We start from the raw sequence: 20,057 nt of genomic DNA on the forward strand, positions 1-20,057 counted from the left end.
GGCGATATTTTCTTCTAGTATTAGAAACTTTAAAAAGTATATTTCCATTTTCCATTGACTTTACATTACTTCTTCCTTGTCTTTTACACACACACACACACACACACACACACACACAGAAAATATGTATATAACCCGACATAAGACTGATACTCTTTGGTAGAAATCTTCAATGACCTTTTCAATGGGTTCATCTAATATATTTACATAGTCCTACATAACTGTCATTTTGAGAGCTCTTTAATCTTTCTCCAGGACCATATAGCAACTTTTCTTGCCTTTTGGATTATGCTCTTTGTTATTTCCTATATGCTATGTCTATAAGTATTAGAATATTTCGAGTTTGTATAACTGGAAAATATTTTACTTTTAGTTTTCAAAGGTATGTTTGTTAAGGATAAAATTCAATAAGGATAGATCTTTCTTTTCTTTCAGTCCTTTGAATTATTAGTCTAGTTTCTTATACACTTGGTCTTTTTTCTTTCTTTCTAATGTGGGATAAGTTGCTATTTAATTTTGTTCTTCCAGAGCTAATTTTTTTTTTATGTGTATGCTTTAATGATTTTTTTCCTTTACAATAAGTTTTGGACAATTTCATTTTTGTATATCTTGGTATGATTTTATTCAAATTTCTTCTGCAAAAGGTTCATTTTTCTTGGAAATGTGGTGCTGTAATTTCAACTAAATTCAGAAGTTTTAAATCTTTAAATATTTATTGCCCTTTCCTACTTTGAGAATTCTAATTATATGAATATAAGTTTCTTGTTTTTGGCACAGAGTGAACTATTATATAACTGATCTGTAAATTCTTCATTTTTATTTTGGACAATTTTTACTGTTATATTCATTTAAGTTTGTAATAATTTATTTATAATGTGCAATCTATTATTAATCTCATGTTATCTATTCATCTCAAAAATATTTCTCTAAAATTCACTGTTTACATCTTATATCTTTCATATTTCAATATTTGTCTATAATTTTTAATATGCTATATAATTATTGATTTTCAATAAAGTTAATGAGAAAAAAAGAATCATCAAATGTGATTACATCAACTGTAAAGTATTTAGACAGCAAAGAAGACAACCAACAGCAGAAAAAGACAACTTACAGAATGGGAAAAGCACTGTGCATCTACTCCTCCAATACATGACTAATATCCTAGAATATATGAAGAAGTGAAAAAAAAATAGACCCTCAAAAATAAAAGGCCCAGGCTGGGGAACTAGCTCAGTGGCATAAGTGCCTGCCTGGCAAACACAAGGTCCCGAGTTTGATCCCCAATACTGGAAAAAAAAAAAAAAAAAAAAGGCTCTACCAAAAAATGGGGATCTAAAATGAATAGACACTTCTCAGAGGAAGTACAAATGGGCAACAAACAAATGAAAAATGCTCTGGCCCCTACAGAAATGTAAATTAAAACAACAGTGAGATTCTATCTTACTCCAGTAAGAAAGGCAACTAGAGAAGATACACAATAACCAAAGCAAACCTGGGCAACAACAGTAGGGGAGGAAGCTCACAAAGCAAACATCAAGTTATGAAGCTGTGTCATAACTGCTTCTCCTGGCTTCCCAGATGACACAGATGTTGCTCTTGCCTAAAGATTTAAAAAACAAACAAACAAACAAACAAACAAACAAACAAACAAAACCACTGGCAAAGATATGGAGAAAAGAGAACTCTTCTACATTACTGGTGGAAATATAAGCTAGTACAACCGCTATGGAGATTACTTCAGTTTTACAGGTTTTACTCAGGGAACAATCAGTGTTCTTTTTTTTTTTTTTTAATTTATTTATTTTATTTATTTATTTGTGTGTGTATGTGTGTGTGTGGCCAGCTCTGCCCACCTGGGGGCAGGGCTGGCTGGCATGTGGTGCTGGGGGATTGAACCGCAGTCCATGTGCTTTGCTAAGCTTGTTCTAAGTAGGTGCTTTAGACCACTGAGCCATCTCACCAGCCCCATTCAGTGTTCTTTGAGAAAGAGCAAAGCTGAGCTCAGGTTCTGTGTCTGAGGTGTTTAGGAGGGCTTAAAGCAGCAATGACAGTTGCTGGACAGTCACCACTGTCCAAGTCATGCTGCAGTCATCCTCCCCTGTGAGTTCCCTTAAAAAAGAGCCAACGACAAAATAAAAGGTATTGCAAACTGCAGCTAAGAACCAGGGGAAACTCAAGTACCTCCCCTAGCTCCTCAGGACACAGATGTCACTTGTCCCTAGATTTCTATCCTGGGCTGGTGTCCCAGAAGTCCCAAGAAAGATGCAAACAGAGTTGTCTCAGAACTCTGGGAGGCTGAGGCAGGAGGATCACAAATTCAGGCCCAACTTGGACAATTTATTGCTTAAGGAGATTCTGTCTCAAAATGCAATTTAAAAAGATCTGGGGATGCAGCTTAGTGCAAAGGTCCCATATTTGATCCTTATACCCCCCCCACACACACATACACACATTTAAAAAGCAAATGCTTCAGTGAGTCCAGAGTTATCTATGGACACATGCTCTCTAGAGTCAGGATGACAGGTACATCTCTGCACAAGGTACTGGGGTTATCTGACATTTCCTCTGAGTCATCCCCAGGGGAGACTGAGCAGTTACCCTGTGATACTGCCCTTTCCCAAGATGTTGAAGCATATGTCCTATCTGTTCACCAGGTGGCCCTTCCTGTGCACACACTCACACAGGCACCCTCTAAGGCCACATGGCAGGCATCTGCCATGCTCAGTGTGATGGCTATACTCTCAGGGTGTCTGAGTTTGGGGTGTGCCTTCACTGGCCATCAGTTATTCTAGGAAGAGAAACATGAGGCCTCTTTTGTGAGGATAAAACATTAACATAACTTTTATGGTGAAAGAATTATTAAAATTAGGGAAGGTCAGACACTCTGTAGAGTCACCATCAACCAAATAACATCTTACATAAACAAGTTGTAAGGGTGACAGCCTCTTGGGAAGATGATGTTAACAAACAGTTCTTGCACATCTCCTATGGTAAAGTCCACAGTGGTGAGTACTCTCAGAATTGCCTGCACAGGATACGGGAAAGTCTTCTAAAAAAATAAAATGGGGACACTCAAAAATCCTGAGAAGAGGAAGTAAAAGCCTCCAATGAATGCCAGAATATGTCCTTTCATGTAGTGTTAAGTCACTGATAATAAATCCCAAGGCTCTTATTTTAAAACACTCTGGAAACCATCTTCCAACACAATAACAAATCATCGAAAGCATCAGCTAAAGCCAGTGAGAGAGTAAAGGCTGGGAGGCAGCTCAGCTGTATAAATATGCAGATTATAGTAGAGCCTTCAGTAATGCTGTTGACTGGGGCTGACTGAGACACTGTTCTCCTCACCGACAGGTGACGGGCACTGTGAGCACCTGTGTTGCTATCCTTCCAGGCCAGAGCTCTTGCAGGCACAGTCTTTCTTTTCCCTTATTTTGTGCTGTTTATCTGCTCATCTATTAAATCATTACTCCCTCTCACCATCCAAAATAAACTTAATTTCTTCTTACTTTTTTCCAGGAAATACCTACTTTTTTCAACTCAGGTGCTTTTGTTGAGTAGAGATGTCCAAATCACTTCATATACCTGAATTACCTTACTGTGTGATGCAGAGCTTAACTACCTTGCTGAGGAAAATATTTTCAGAAATTTCAACAGCTGTCTTACTCACCATTGTACCGTCCAAAAATATATCATAAAAATTTTTAACTGAACTTAATGATAGTGTCATTAAAATAAACTTGTATAAATATATATTTTTTGTAAATATTCCATTTAAATAAGTGCACAACCATGCAGGAACAGACACAACCACGTAAGTATAGACATATGTGGACATCAAAGCTTTCCCAGTTCAAGCTGACGTAGCCCTTATTTGAACAGTTGGGAAGCAGTTCCTCTAAGTTTCTCACTAACTTTGAAGCTATTGAGAGCAGAGGAGGAGGAAGATGGATATCTTATAGAAATATGACAGGCAAGAGGGAATGTGAGATGAAAGCAGAAGCCCGGGGAACCTGGGGGAAGGGTCTAGCACCCAAATATCCTACCTCTTTTTGGGAGCCAGACAGGTTGCTGGGCCTACAAAAATAAAATAGCAGATATCGAGACTCAGAGTCATGTGAGAAAAACCCAGAGGTAGATTAGCCCCTGTGTATCAATTTTCTGCTGTTACAAAAAGAGTCCTCAAAGAGAGCTGGTGACTTCCAGAAGTCATAAGGAAAATTGTGGTAGGGATGAGGCAGGTCACATGGCTCATCTCCTAGAGTTTTGTCCAAAGTGTTTGGGAATGCTACCAAAGATGATCTCTGGCAGGGATACTTAGATAGGACTCACAACAGGATGCCACCAATGTGGGCTGTAGAACTGTGCATGGATCTGCCTCTTTTGGGGAACAGGGTGGCTGCTTTGACAAGTGCAAATAAAGCCTGGGACTCAAAAAAGCTATAAGCTGAGATGTAGTCTTGGGGTAGAGGCTGAAAGGGAAAAATTAATTCCAAACCAAAAGAGACCAAATTTTTCAATATCCTGAAGATTATTCTTGGGCCTGCCTCTCTATAGTACAGCTCAGAACTTGTCCCTGTGGATGGTAAAAGGGGTCTTATAAGAAAAAAAATTGTTCTAAGACAGGCTGTGTCTCTCTGACAGCAAGTGATGGGGTAAGCAGCACAAGCTACAGCTGCTGGGGCAGTGGGCTTCCTACACTCACAGGCCCATCTGGCAGCAGCTGTCAAGAGACACAAATGTAAGCTTGTGAGGCCTTTTAAAGCCAAGACAGGCACCTTCATATTCCTGACTCATCTCAGTCCCTGAATATACCTGTCTGGAGGGCAACAGTGATCCCTAAAGAGGATCCACACACAAAGGGACACTTGACACAATCAGCAGTCTTTGTTTCCTTCTGACTTCTGGTGTCAACACTGGTCCCAGGAGTGGGCAAAGGCCTTGGTATGTGGCCACAAGGAACTGGACATACGTCAGCCACTGCGATTTTCCTGGGAAACAAAATATTTTCCCCACTCTCTGGATGAGGAAATTGAAGCAAAGGGAGATGGTTCAAGGCTCTTTGGGAGGTGAAAAGCCAAGAGTTCTGAAGCTAGGGTTAGTCGCTTGACACTTTCCTCTCACTCCGGCTGGCTATCCCACCTCATTTTTGGAACAAGGCAGGTCTGGGATTGGAGAGGCACTCGTTGCTAAGGACAAGACATGGGTCACAGCTTACACCACATAGCCATACATATGGAACCCATCATGAGTTGAAATGCAAGGCTGGGGGCCTCACAGGAGTAAAAGAGATAGGAAAGAGAACCTGGGGGTCACTCATCATTTTCCAAATCGGAGATTTATGTTCCTTTTGGAGAGAAGAAGAAAAACCTGGCTGCAGCCCAGTTTTGAGTAATACTTGCCACTGAGAACTGAATGCAGAAATTCCTGGCACAGGTTCTGGAGAGCTCTTCTGACTGGGCTCTGGCCAGCACTTGTGAATGGTACAGATTTAAAACCCGATCAAGTCCGAGAAGCGAGAGCCTGTTCAACACCAAGCCATAAATCCTTCCACGAGAGGCTAACTGCAGTCTTACAGCAGGACCGCTTGCAAAAGAACCCTACCTGTGGAGAGCTACGTACATGTGGGTTTCTGGAAAGTTGGGAAAAGGAGAATCCATGGTTAACAGTGATCTAAGGGCTTGGGTTATAGTGGTCTGTTTCTTTTCTCCCTAAATATATTTTATTATTTTTATGCAATTAAAATGGGCTTCTGGCCTGGAGATGTAGCTCAGGGATAGAGTGCTTCTTGCCAACTGTGTGCAAGGCCCTGGGTTTTTTCCCTAACACGGTGGTGGGAGCAGATGGGGGCGGGGTGTTGCTTGTGAAATAAAGAAATAAAATAATGAATAAAGCATAAAAGCTAATAACTTACAGTGTCAATGACGAGCCAGAGCTTATCTCATACAAATGACTCACTGAACAAAGGAAGAAACAGACAAGTAGAGGCAGGGAGCACCTTGCTGGAGTTTGCACAGCGCGCCAGCAGGGACCCAAGCCAAGACCCTGGGTGTCCCCGACTTCCTGCCCTCCCTCTGCTGCCCCCTGCTGTGGCTGCTGGTCTCCTTTGGCTGGGAAACCCCTATAGTGGGAGCAAGGAAAAAATTTCACACAGAATCATAAAATCCACAGCAGCAGCCTCAGTTAAGTAATGGACATAAGTTACAACTGGAAAATACCCGAAACTGAAATGGCTCTTGGAGACAGGTAGGTGACCTTGCTCAGTCATAACCGCTTCCCAAACAGGTCATGTTCTGTTGCCTGTGGTCATTATATATGCTGTCCTCCCACCTAGAATGCCTCTGTTCTCTTCTCCATATGTTTCTTGAAACTCTTATCTGTCCTTTAACCTAACTCAGAAGCCACTTTCTGCAAGGCCTTCCCTGTTGACAAAACTCATTGCTATTCTGATGCCAACACAAAGTGGGTTCCTCAATGGCACAGCATGAAAAAGTGTGACAGGAAATAGTACTTCCTGAGGTCAGTGCCTATTCTGACCTTTGAGTCGGTCTATTACTGTAAAGAGGAGAGGGCTATTCTGGCTCAGTGCTTTTGAGGTTCCATTCCATAGGCAGCTGGCCCATTGCTTAAGCACCACATCATCGCAGGAATGCAGGGCAGAGAAAACTGTCATTTAAATCACAGAGGAAGAAGAGACAGGGTCTTGGTGTTCTCCTCAAGGGCTTGCCTTTCAGGGACCTCACTTCCTCCCCAACCCCCGGGCCACCTTTTCTTTTTTTTAATTTATTTATTTGGTACAGGTTCTCACTACACAGTTCTCACTTGTAGTGATCCTCCTGTCTCAGCCTCCCCAGCACTGGGATTACAGGCATGTACCACCACGCCCAGTTTCAGAGCTGGCACAGCACACCCAGGGCTCTGGAGCCGGCATAGCATGCAGTACATGGGATCAAACTCAAGTCCCTGTGCTTGCCAGGCAGGAGCTTAGACTGCTGAGCTATCTCCCCAGTCCTAGATCCACCTTAAAGGTCCCCTCACTTCCCAAAAATGCCAAGCTGAAGATCAAGCCTTGAACACACGCAGCTGTAGGGAACCACAGCAGCTTTCCTTGGACCTCAGCACACAGAAAGAACTGAGATGGTCTGAGTAGACAAACACTTGCAGACACACAGTGAAATGCAGCCCTTCCTTCCAAATCTAGGTTCTGCCTGTCTGTTCTTGATAGATGCACCTGAAGAACACTTTGGCAACCAACTGCTTTAGGACAGTTTTAGTTTAATTTTGGTATTTCATGTTTAAGTCACAAACTAGAACAACAGTAGGTTGCCATAACATCTCAGGGTAACTGGGCAGGCTGGCTATGATAAAAGAAGAAAGTGCACAGAGGGTGCCCGCTCATGTTTACTGCTCAATGCCACCCTCTCCCTGACACTGCTCAGACACATGGGCCCGATGCACACAAAAGCCAACAACAAGGCACTCGCAGAAGTTTAATCACAACCTGCTGACAGAAGAGACTGTCACGTGGTCCACACAGCCTGAGAGTATTATTAGGGTTGCTAATCACTCAGTAAAAGCTCAAGATCGGGTTTCTGGCCTATCTTGCTCCATCTGTGCAGGAGGCAGGCCCCAGATGCTACATAAGACCGAGGCAGCTCCCGCAGAGCAGACTGTCCCTACAAGATCACAAAGGCTGTGGGTGACAGAAGCGTGCACGGAGAGCAAGGATGTGCCATGTACAGTGTCCTTGCTCAGGCACAGCCCTGGTCCTGATTCTGCAGATACCAGACAAGTTTCTGGCCAGCTTCTAGGCCCCAGAAATAAGGTCAATGGTGCATAAAACACCCAGTGATACCTAGCTTTACCCTTTGTAGAGAAAAAATAGTCACAGAATTTAACTCACTCTCCTGTGCCCAGAACTCCCTGGGAAGGGTGTGAGGGAACCTACTGGAAGTGGTGACTCTGCATTTTAATTGGAGAAGTGTGGCTTGTACAAGTGCATGCATTTTTCAAAACTTACAAAATTCGGATTCATGTATTTTAATGTGTATAAATTTTACATAAGAAAAAAAGAACCATGTGGGCTGGGGAGGTAGCTCGGTGGTCTAAGCGCCTGCCTGACAAGTGCAAGGACCTGTGTTTGATCCCCAGTACCACACACCATGCGGGTCTCACACTTTGCTGGCCACCAAAAGTGAGCATGATGGTGCATGCCTGTAATTCCAGTGCTGGGGAAACCGAGATAGGATCACTATGAGTCTGAGCTGCGTAGTAAGACCCCGTATCAAAACAACAACAGAACAGTGCACATACTGAACTCTAGTGGCTAGGTTTATTTTATGTAGTAGTAGGGACTAGAAATTTTGAAACTAGTTTCTTTTCTTTTCTTTATTTTATTTTATTTTATTTTAAATATTTATTTATTTTTATTTATTACATTTATTTATTGTGTGTGTGTGTGGCCAGCTCAGCCCACCAGGGGGCGGGTCTGGCTGGCATGTGGTGCTGGGGATCGAACCGCGGTCCCTGTGCTTTGCCAAGCTTGTTTCAAGTAGGTGCTTTAGACCACTGAGCCATCTCTCCAGCCCCTCTTTTTTTTTTTTTATAGAAAAGTCAGATTTTATTTTTTTTCTTTCCTTGAATTTTTTTATTGGTACATTTTATATATACATAGTGATAGCATTCATCATAGGGGAATTATACCTTGCTTCAAACAATAGTTATTTGAAACTAGTTTCTGTGTCTTCTAAACTTGAGCAAGGAAGTAAATACATCCAGGATAATGGGACCCATGTTTCCCCCTATTGGGAAAGGTAGTTACAAACACGCAAAGGGGGACAATAATATCACCAAAGGGGATTAAAGGAATCATGTGCCTCCCAACATGAGCACACAACATCATTTCTTTGGTATCCTGCCAAAAATTCAGAACCTGAATCTAATCAGAAGAAAACAAGTCCAAATTGAGGGAAATTCTAGAAAAATACCTGGCAATGTATCAAAAGGCTGAAGTTATGAAAGACAAAGCTAAGCAAGTTTCCCAGATTGACGGATGCCAAAGAGACAAGACAGCTAAAGGCAAAGTTTGACGCTAAACTGGATCCTGGTTCTAGGAAGAGAAAAAAGCCTCCAGAGAACACTAGGGGTACAGAAAACATTAGGAACAGAGGTTGAGGATTGATCCCAGCAAGGCATGAACAGCAGGCAGCCATAATATGCTAAGTGCACTACATTCAGGTAAGAGAATACCCTTCTTCCCAGGTAACTTTCATAGAAGCATTCAGCTAGAAAGGACCTCATAGTACCATGTATCCAATTTACTCTTAAAATTTCAAGAAAAAATTACTTAGATCACAGAAGGGAGGGGAGCACAACACAGGGGCAATGGGAAACAAAAGGTGGGGCCTGGATGAAGGCTACAGTTTCTCATACTATTCCTTCAACTTCTAAGTGTACATTATATAAAAATAGCTTACCCACCAAGAGATTTTAAGTGAAAGGCTAATACTAATAAACTAATGCAGTGCTTTCTGAGACACTCTTTGAGAAACACAGGTTTCAAAATGATATTGCCCTCCAGTAGGAACTCTATAGTACTGTACTTGGTTCTAGATTCCTTTCTAAAACCAAAAATAAAGCAAAAATTCAAAAACTCATATAAGCTTCAAATATAATTTTCTTTTAAAATCCAGTGGCAGATATTACTTTAGAAAGTTTTTTCCAGGTATGGTGGCACATGCTTATAATCTCAGTATTTGATAGGCTGAGGCAGGAGGATCACTGCAAGTTCAAGGCTAGAATGGGCTACACAGTAAGTTCAAGGCCAGCCTGAACCACATATTGAAACCCTGTCTCAAAAAAAAGAAAACAAATCTATAAGAAAATAAACAAATCCGGGCAATTAAAGCACCTGCTTAGGCAGACACAGGGACTAGGTTCAATCCTCTGTGTGTTGTGCAGGCCCCAGCCACTGGGCACGCTAAAAGGGCGATTGAGACTGGGCGTGGTAGTGCCTGCCTGTAATCTCAGCATGTGAGAGGCTGAAAACAGGAGGATCACTATGAGTCCAATCTGTGTAGTGAGACTCTGTAGACCCTGTACTAAATACATTAAAAAAGGGGAAAAAAATTAAAATGAAAGTAACTCTGCAACACCTGCTACCTTCTGAAATTCTTCAATTTTTTTAAAAAAGTGTTTATTTTTTACCTTCTTATTTATTTGGTACAGGGTCTTGCTATGCAGCTCAGACTCGCAGTGATCCTGTCTCAGCCTCCCCAGTGCTGGGATTATAGGCATGTGCCATTCTGCCCAGTTTCAGGGATGGCACAGTGTGCCCAGGGTTCCCACATCATTTTTTTATTAAATGGAAGAATTCACCTGGTTGTCTGTTAAGCTAAGATCAGCCAGGCTAAGAAATGCTTTTTGGGTAGAAGATTTGACCTTGGCCTTTCCTGACATACAAGCAGAGAGCTATACTCTTTCCTAGCTTTGGTTATTGAAAAGATCTATATCCTACATTATTGCTGTTTCATAATCAGGGCAAATAATAAGAGCATTAGTACTCTATAGCTAAGCCAAGAGACAAGGATGACCTTGGTCCTAGAGGAAAAAACACAAATCTCAACTATAGTGGTATCTCAGTTCATGAATTTAAATTCTTTCCAAAGATTCTGATTGTAAACTGAATTGGTCCTGAACCTAATCAAATTTCCACACAGGGCCAACAGTGAACCTAACCACTAAATTTCATTTGTTTCTCATCAATTTGGTTTGTGATCAGAATTGTGAAAAGAATTAAGTTCATGAACTGAAGTACCACTGTACCAAAGAAAACAATTGTTTCGTGGATATCAAAAAAGAAAACTTTTAAAGCCAATTTTAGCTTAAAAAACCTCATTTTGAAACAGTGACAACTATGATATGACTCATTGTAAGAAGTATCAAGCTAGGTATGCACTGAGAAAACAGGCGCAAGCTGGGAGATGGAAATGTAATTGGATGTGTTGTTTCAAAGTATTAATACTGGGTTTGCAGATGATAGAAAATGACATTCTCTTGGGCAAATAAAGAAGGTAGCCAAGTAAGTAAATGCTGCACTTCTACTGTAAGGAAATACAGGCACTGATGAAGCAACCTTTCCAGCACAAAAGAAACTCAATCCCTGGCCCACATGAAAAGTGATCGCTGTGGGAAGAGCACAGCTGTTAAAATCCAAGTTGGTTTGTATTAAATTGGCAAGCGTGTTTATGTAGAGCAGGACTCGCAGAATGACCACCAAGAGGAAATCATTTGCTGACAAAAACGTGATACCTATGTATAATTTAATGCTTCCAATAAGCAAGGAAGGAAAAGGCAAAGCTATTATCTTTTAAAACACACAGGGACCCTAGTCAGCTGGTATGCTTGTGATTCCTTCATAAACAGTATCATATGGGCTAATTTAATTAGAAATAGAATAAGAGAGAATGGATGTTTGCATCTCACTTAGAGAATCCAATTATCTTTATTTTGTTGATGAGCTGGACTTACATAAAGCCATAGAAAAACTTCTGGCACCTGACCCAAACGAGTTCAGTATGAAAATTAATACTATTCGGCTATTTTAAGACCAATTAGCTCAGCCATACAAAGAAAAAATAAGTTCCATAAAGAGCACACAATCCTTAAACTTGCATTTCTCAAGACAGAAGTTCATGCAAACTCCTTTGAGGCTCCAGCTTGGGTGGATAAGATATTTTAAACTAGAAACTACAGGAAGAATGAACTCGTGGGTCATTAACGGCAAAGAATAAGCTTCAAAATCTCAACGAAGGCAACTTGGGATGGATAACAATAAAAGGGAGGTTTATTTTACTTTCAAACAAAGTAGAAAAAAACTGTTATTCTTCACTTTTGAGGACCTGAATTTAACCAAATTTATTAACACAGGTCATTAAATTTGAGGTCTGTTTTCAGAGTGCTTCTCAGAAAATAAACCTACAGTTTTTAACAGGAGCCCATCAATGTGGAGGAGACAACTTCCCTAGAATTCACCTCCATGGGCCAGGGGTAGGGTACAAAACAGAGGTGTTTTAGATAGTAATGGAGACTTGGAGACCAGAGATCCCAACTGATTCTGCATAGCAATTTAAGGAAAAAAATCTTTGCCTACCAAGAATGAGGAGTTTTTAAAGTAACTTAACTCAGGTTAAGTTACTGAGTGTGAGAAGGCTTAAAAGGACACACAAAAGGAAATCTGTCACACACAGTATACATATAAGCATGACTCAGAAGGCATCTCAGAGCCAGTTAAAAAGGGAGCTGCCATCACTACAGTTTGGAAATGGATCAGCCGGTTCCTATTACAAGGGGCAGCAGACCAGCTCTATTTTTAGAGCAGCTGGAAAGATCAAAGCTGAAGGGCCCTTTTATTGGCTCCCTATCCTGGTCCCTAATCTCTATTTACTTTTCTTTTGTCATTATGTAGATCTCCAAAAGACAAAGCCAGGATTCCCTGGTATCCCCACCTTTGGAGTCAAGCCTAAATTTTGGTCTTTGAAGAGGGTTCGAGTTGGGCCTCAGTGGTAGATTACACCTAACATTCATGAGTGAGGCTGTGCTTCCCTCCTCGGCACCTCAGAACGAAACAATACAAACAAAACTAAACAAAAACTAAAAATTCTTCTTTGAGGTCCATGCAAGGAACAAATGCTCTGGGGAAGAACAAAGATCAGGCAAGTTCAAGTCCAAGTCAAAATTACCATGATGTAAGTATTGATGCACAGTTAAAACATGTAGCTCAGTAGCTCTCTACAGACTAGAAATCAGATGTGGTCAGGCTGCTTTCTCAGGAGAAGGACATGGACAACTGAAAACAAGCACACTGGTTTCAGTGACTCTAACTGGCATGGCTGAGGTTAAATGCTGATGGACTCCCTTTAAAAACTCTCAAATGTAAAATGACTTACTTTGGAAGAACAAGCTGTACATTTGTCAAACGCCAGGCTGACAGGAAGGACATTATCAAACCGTGACAGAAATCCCCGGATCTAAAAACAAACAAAACAGAACAATTTGTATGAAGCAGAGAATGATCACATCTGTGAAAATGGCTGTCTAGTGTCTGACCAAGAGGAGGAAATGATTACTCTAGCAGTACTGACCGAGGACTAGCAAAAATGAAGCTCAATCTGAGTAGTTTCCCTGGTACTGTAACCAGTATGGGGAAGAAAATATTGGGTCCTGTGTGAGGAACCAGGGCCTATAAGATTCTTAAATATGTGAGACCTAAAATCAAATAAGATGAAAATATAAAAGCATGCTGAAACATTTAAAGTTTGTTTTTTGTTTTTTTTTTTAAATAAATGTCTTCAAAAGTAGGAAAGGGCTGAGGATGCAGCTTGGCAGAATAGCATGCCTAGCATATGCAGGGCTCTGGGTTCCACTTTCAGCACCGCAAAACAACACAAAAGTGGGTCCATTCTGTTACTGTAACTCAGGTCTCCTCTTGAGACTGCGGACCAGTATGCATGTCCACAGTGCTGTACCAGTGGCGCCTGGCCAGGCAGCAGGCTTCCACACAGCAAAGGTAGGTCCAATTTCTGTGCGGAGGTGGGGCAGGAAGTAAAGTGTAACCCAACACTGACTGGTGGGGAAACAGTGCCACCTCATGCATAAGCTTGTCACTGCAGGCGATGTGCAGTCTGAACGTCCACTGAGCCGGGTTTTGCCAAGTAGAAGAGTACACCTGTAGTAGTTATAGCTCTATAACTGGATTGATGCCAGAAGGGACATTTCCACCTCTTGCTTTACACATACTTAACATACCATTAGCAAAAATACTAATGGTAAAAATCTCAAGTCTCCACAGGATGACATTAATGAGGCACACAACATGGCTTTCTCCACGAATTTATTACCTAGATCTCCCTGGCCAGCCCGTTTTACATTGGCAAAACTGTGCCACACAAAGGTGAAACACCTTAGCTCAAAAAACGGTGACAGAGCACAGATGCAGAGGTTGACCCAGTGACCCTAAACCTGTCCAGGTGTGGTTTCCAAGTGGGCCTTGCTCTGTCCTCTCAGAAAACAGAGCTTCTGTCGTTACTATCAGGTCTCACAATTTATCACCGGTGCTGGGGATGGTACTCAGGGCCTCAGGAAGGCTGAGCACACCCCCAGCTGCCCTTCCCACTAACTGCCTTACTGGGATGAAGAACCTCTCCACCTCCTCCTGCAGGGCCAGCTACCAAGTCCCACCCCAGAGTATGAGCCTGCCTGACAGATCCCTTCAAAGAAGAGGAAGAACACCTTTAACCACCTACCTTGTACCCACAAGCTAACTGAAGTCATGCACCTCTCTTTGAAAGATCTAATCTTGAAGAAAGTGCCAATGGCAAGTTGTCAAATGTCCCTACCCACATGGTGGGATTTCACTGTAAACCTGGGTCAAAGGAATGTCTGGTAAAAAATGATAAATCAGGTGATGGGGATAAAGATTGCTTCTTTGTGAACCATGGAAAATGTAACAATTCCTATAGCTTGGGAATGTGATGACCTTTTCATACTCCAGTATGTAAGGTGCAATGTCAGCATGAGTTTGCTATTCAAGACACCAAGACAGGAGACATGGAAATCGCACAAGAGACTTTAATGGGAAGACCCAATCGGGGCTGATGAGATCCTCACAAGCTCTCAAATTCTTGGCTGGAATGAGTGCATGGTGAGCCTTTCACATCAAAATTTCCTTTCTAAAAAGACTTCCATTTCTAGCATATTTCCTGTTAAAATATTTAACATAGCCTGCACATTAATATCTACAGACACACATACACCATGAAAAGGTTCCCACAACCTACTTCCTCTTATGCACCTTCTACTAAGCTTTCTTTCTGTTGTACCAGGAACCTTTTCCCTGCTAAACTATCAGAAGACTGCAATAAAAAGGGAAGGGAGGGAGTAAACCTAGTTAGGAATTGAAATGAAAGACAGAAAAAGGAGAGGAAGGAAAGAGAAAACAAGCATCAACCACAAAAATGCAGACAGTGAGGACTGGGTAAATGGTGCGGCTTTTCCAGTAATGTGGACTCACATTTCCCTGGAGACAGAGGCAAGTGATAAGTGATGTCTGTGTATGAGGCCTGCAAGTCCACCAAGAAGCTACCAGAAGGCCAGAACAAAACCACAGCATTCCCAGATGCTTCAAAGAGGAAACATTTCTTACATTGTCCAGATAGGCACCACACCAGTGCACTCTAAACAGCCCTGCCACACGTCTTCCTGCCAAGCCTTCTAAGCCACGCTACGGGTTTCAGGAGCAGGGCAAGGAAAGCAGGGAGTTCTTACACTGGCCTTGCAGGTCTGCAGGCCACCCTGCAGTCTAGTGGAGTCTTGGATTGAGTCTTTCCCAGCTTTGTACCACAGCATGGCACTGCATTACAACATCCCTCCCAGAGACAGCCCTGACTTCCTGCCTTGCTCCAGGCTGAACTGACTGAATTCTTGTCTAACAGCTCTGTATCTAAGCCCTGCTCTTCCCTAAGGGCCACTCAGCTCCAGCAGTCCAGATGTAGGAATGGTATCTCCATCCTCTTAAATTCTTTCTTTTGGTCTTTATGCTTAATATGTGATTTAAAAAAATTAGCACATCAGGCCTAGTGACATAGCCCATAATCCCAGCCATCCGGAGGCTTTGAGGCAGAAAGACCAAGAGGCCTACCTGGGCAACTACAATGCTGTCTCCAAATGCAACATAAAAGGGGGTGTGCGTTAGCTCAGGGGAAAGCTCTAATTCTAATCCTCAGTACAGGGAAGGCGGAGAAAAAACTAGTAATAGATCACTGAGAGGGTTCACATGTCAAGTATTCATCTTTTGTAATGTGCAATTCAGTGTTTGTTTTGTTTTTCACTTTTTAGAGTTTTTTTTTTATTCTCAGTTGCACTACCATGATCTAATTTCTGAATTCTTACTTGGCCCAAGAACATTAAAACAATTAGCCTTCATTTATCTTTTTCCACATACCTTGGCCACCACTAATCTGGTTTCTATTTCATTTACCTATTATACATATTCTATACAAATGGAATTGTACACAATTGGCTACTTTTGAGTTTTTGGTTTGGTTCCCCCCCTTTATTTTAATGGGTAATTTTAGATATACATAGTGGTAACCTTCATCACAGGGGATTTGTACCTGTCTGTGACATACCTTGCTTCTTTCTTTCCCATTCTTTTCAACTCCATTCAACTCCTCTTCTCCTTTTTATTTACAAAAGTTTTGCTACCATTTTCTCCTATTCCTTTTTTCTTCTCCCTTCTGTTCCATCCCCCTTGTTCCAGTTCACATTTGAAATTTTTCTTCCTATTTCTCAATATCTATTATACATTCTGGTCCTTATTTACATTTTTGGTTTCTCAGATGCTATTTACACCTGTGTGTCCAATTTACTTAAGAGTATGGTCTTCAGGTGCATCCATTTAGCTATGTCTCAAGCCTATCCTTTATGGCAAAGTAGTGCTCCACTGTATGAAAAAAAATCTTATTAATTTCTTTTTTAAATATATTTAGTACAGGGGCTACAGGGTCTGATTACATAGATTGGACTTGTAGTGATCCTCCTATTTTCAGCCTTCCAAGTATTGAGATTACAGGCACGCACCACCATACCCAGTCTCAATCACCATCGCAGTGAGCCCTGGGGGTGGGACCCGTACAGCACGCCAGTCCCTGTGTCTGCCTAAGCAGGCGCTTTAATCCACTGAGCTATCTGGCCAGCCCTAGCTTAATTTTTTGATGAGCATTTGAGCTGTTCTGAAGATTTAGCTATTAAAAACTGTGCTGCTACAAATAAAGGTGTGCATGTATCTGTCACTGTGGTATGATGCTTTCTTTCAGGAAGATACCAAGAAGGGGAATAACCAGGTAAAATGGCATCTCTAATTTAGTTTTTTTGAGGCGTCTCCCCATTGATTTCCACAGTGGTTGCACCAGTCTACACTTCCACCAACAGTAGAGAAGAGCTCCTTTTTTTCCTCAGCCCCACCAGCATTTGTTATTGGTTGATTTCTTGCTGACAGCCATCCTTTCTGGGTTAAAATGGAACATCAGGGTTCTTTTCATCTGCCTCTCTCAAATGACTAGTGATGTTAAACATTTTTCTCATGTATTTATGTGCTACTTTTAATCCTTCATCTGAGAAGTGTCTGTGCCCAAATTTGGATTAGGTCTTCAAATGTGGGGGAGGTCTGATTTTTTTTCTTTATGTACTCTAGATAATATTCTTCTGTCTGAGGAACAGATGACAAAAACTTATTCCCACACTGTGGGTTGTCTCTCTACTCTGGTGGTGATTTCTCCTGCTGTATAAAAGCTTTTTAATAAGATGAAATCCCATTTGATTCTTTCCGATAGTTCCTGTGCAGCTGGGGTTTTGATCATAAAATCTTCCCTACACCTAAATCTTCAAGAGGTCTACCTCTTCTATCTTCCAGCAAATCTATTAATACCTAGATCTTTGATGCATTTCAATATTAGTTTAGTGCATGGTGAAATATATGAATCTACTTTTAATCTTCGGCATGAGGAAAGCCAGTTTTTCTAGCACCATTTATTAAAGAAGTTATCATTCTTCCAGTGAAAGTGTTTGACTTCTTGGTCAAAGATAAGGTAGATGAGTATATGTAAAGCTGTTTCTGCATCTTCTAATGTGTTCAACTGATCCTCAGGTCTATTTGTTGGTTTTGTTTTGTTTTTGCCAGCACCATATGGTTTTTTCACAGTAGCTTTGTAGTATAACTTCAAGTCAGGGATTGTGATGACCCATCTTGCCTTTCTTGACAAAATTGCCTTTACTATTTTAGATCTCTTCCAGTTTCAAAAGAGTTTTAGGACTGTTTTCTAATACTGTGAGATTTGTTGGAATTTTTGTCAGGATCACATTAAATCTGCATAACAATTTTGGAAGTATCACCATTTTCACTATATTGGTTATTCCTACCCAAGAACAAGGGATATCTTTCTATTTTCTGATATCTTCTTCAATCTCCTTTTTCCGAGTACTATAGTCTTTTTTTTAAAAAAATGTATTTGGTTGTTGCAGGGTCTCACTATGCAGTTTGGACTTATAGTGATCCTCATGCTTTCAGCCTCCCCAGCACTGGGATTACAGGTATGTGCCACTATACCTGGGCTCTGGTCGGAGACTGGCATGGCATGTGGTGGTCCAACTGTGGTCCCTGTGCCTGCCTAAGCAGGCACTTCTGTCTGCTGAGCTATCTTGCTGGCCCCTACCATAGTTTTCAATATTGAAGTTTTTTACTTCCTTTGTTAGATTGATTCTTAGGTATTTCTTTTTCCTTTTTTTTTTTTTTTTGGAGGGGGGAGGATCATACTGTGAAAGGTGTTTCCCTAATTTCTGTGTTTGTTATTTATATACAAGAAAGCTGTTGAATTTTGAGTGTTAATATTGTATCCTGCTATACTATTAAATTTGGTTGTTAAACCTAGAACTCTTTTGGTGGAGTTTTGGGGGTCCTCTATTTAGAGTATCAAGTCATTCATAATAATTTAACTTCTTCCATTCTTATCCTTATTGCTTTTTTTTTCTTGTCTAATTACTGCTTTCAGAACTATACTGAATAAGAGTGGTGACAGCAGGATCAAACTCAGGACTTTGTGCTTACCAAGCAAGCACTTATTCCATTGAGCTATCTCCCCAGCCCACTTATTGAGGATTTTTGTATCTATGCTCATTAAGAAGATTAGCCTGTAGTTCTTTTCAGTTGGACTCTTCTCTGGTTTTGGTATCAGGGTAATACTTGCTTCCACGAATGACTTTGGGAATGATGTTTTCCTTTCAATTTCATTAAAGAGTTTGAAAAACCAGTGACATTTGGACTTCTCTAAATTTCCTACAAAATTCAGCAGTAACTCTATCAAGGCCTGGGCTTTTCTTTGTTGGTGAGTTTTTAATTACATCTTCAATTTTGTTGACTGTTGTTAGTTTATTTAGAATTTTTGTATCTTCTTGATTCAGTGTTTGTAATTCATATATATCAAGGAATTTGTCCATTTCTTCTGTGTTTTCCATCTTATTAGAATACAGGTGCACCCTTCAATACCTCATCTGGTAAACTGGAGAACTGCAGACCCAACAATACAGATTCTTAAAGTCAGTATTTGAGATCTTTTGGATTTCTGAAAGATGTTTTGATTTCACCCTTTTAATTCCTAATTGCATGGACTTAAGTCTTTTCTTTCCTTTTTTTTGATAAGGTTGACTAAAGTTTGTTAATTTAATCTTTTAAAGAACCAACCAGTATATTATTTGTATTATTTTCTTAAGTCTCTATTCCACTAATTTGTGTCCTTATCTTTGTAATTTCCTCCCTCGTATGAATAGTAGCCTTGGCCTGCACATTTCTAAAAGCCTGAAGTTAAATATTAAGTTGTTTATATGAGTTCTGTTTCTTTGATATGGGTATTCACTGCTATACATTTCCCTCATAGCACTGCTTTCATTGTGTCCCTTAAGTTCTAGTACATTATAATGACATTATCATTTAATTGTAGAAACTCAATTTCATCTGTGACCCACTCATTGTTCAGGGGGTATTATTTAATCTCCATGTGTTTATGAAGTTTTTGGGGTTTCTCTTGTGATTTACAATTTCACTGCACTATGGTCTGTGAATATGCATGGGATAATTTCAATTCCTTTGCATTTATTTAACCATGCTTTATGAGCAAGATGTGGTCTGTTTTGGACACTATCCCATGTACAGCTGAGAATATGTATTTTGATGGTGTGAGGGTGGAACACTCTATAGACATTTGCTAAGTCAATTTTTTCAAAAAGTCTGGTTCAATTCTAGATTTCATTGTTGATTTTTTTTGTCCAGTTGATCTGTTTTATGACAGTGCAGTATTTAGTCCATTAAAATTGTTTGTGCTTATTTGATTTTTCATGACTGTTAATATTTGCTTTATATTTGAGTGTGCTAGTATTTGTTGTATATATAGTTATCATTATCTTTCTCTTGGATTGCTCCTTTCATAAGGATATAGTAACTTTCT

At 40.6% G+C, this 20,057-nt stretch overlaps 1 protein-coding gene across 4 annotated transcripts in view; it reads right to left on the reverse strand.

The window, feature by feature from the left end:
* The window catches only part of Atg7 (autophagy related 7), a 293,132-nt gene that overhangs the window by 170,597 nt on the left and 102,478 nt on the right, over nucleotides 1-20,057 (reverse strand). For all 4 annotated transcript variants that reach the window (XM_023705916.1, XM_023705915.1, XM_023705914.1 and 1 more), the window contains exon 17: nucleotides 12,951-13,031. In XM_023705916.1, the coding sequence (XP_023561684.1) occupies nucleotides 12,951-13,031 (81 nt within the window). The remainder of the gene's footprint in view (nucleotides 1-12,950; nucleotides 13,032-20,057) is intronic.

This window comes from Octodon degus, unplaced genomic scaffold (assembly GCF_000260255.1).
Source record: "Octodon degus isolate 3935 unplaced genomic scaffold, OctDeg1.0 scaffold00233, whole genome shotgun sequence".
NCBI lineage: Eukaryota > Metazoa > Chordata > Mammalia > Rodentia > Octodontidae > Octodon > Octodon degus.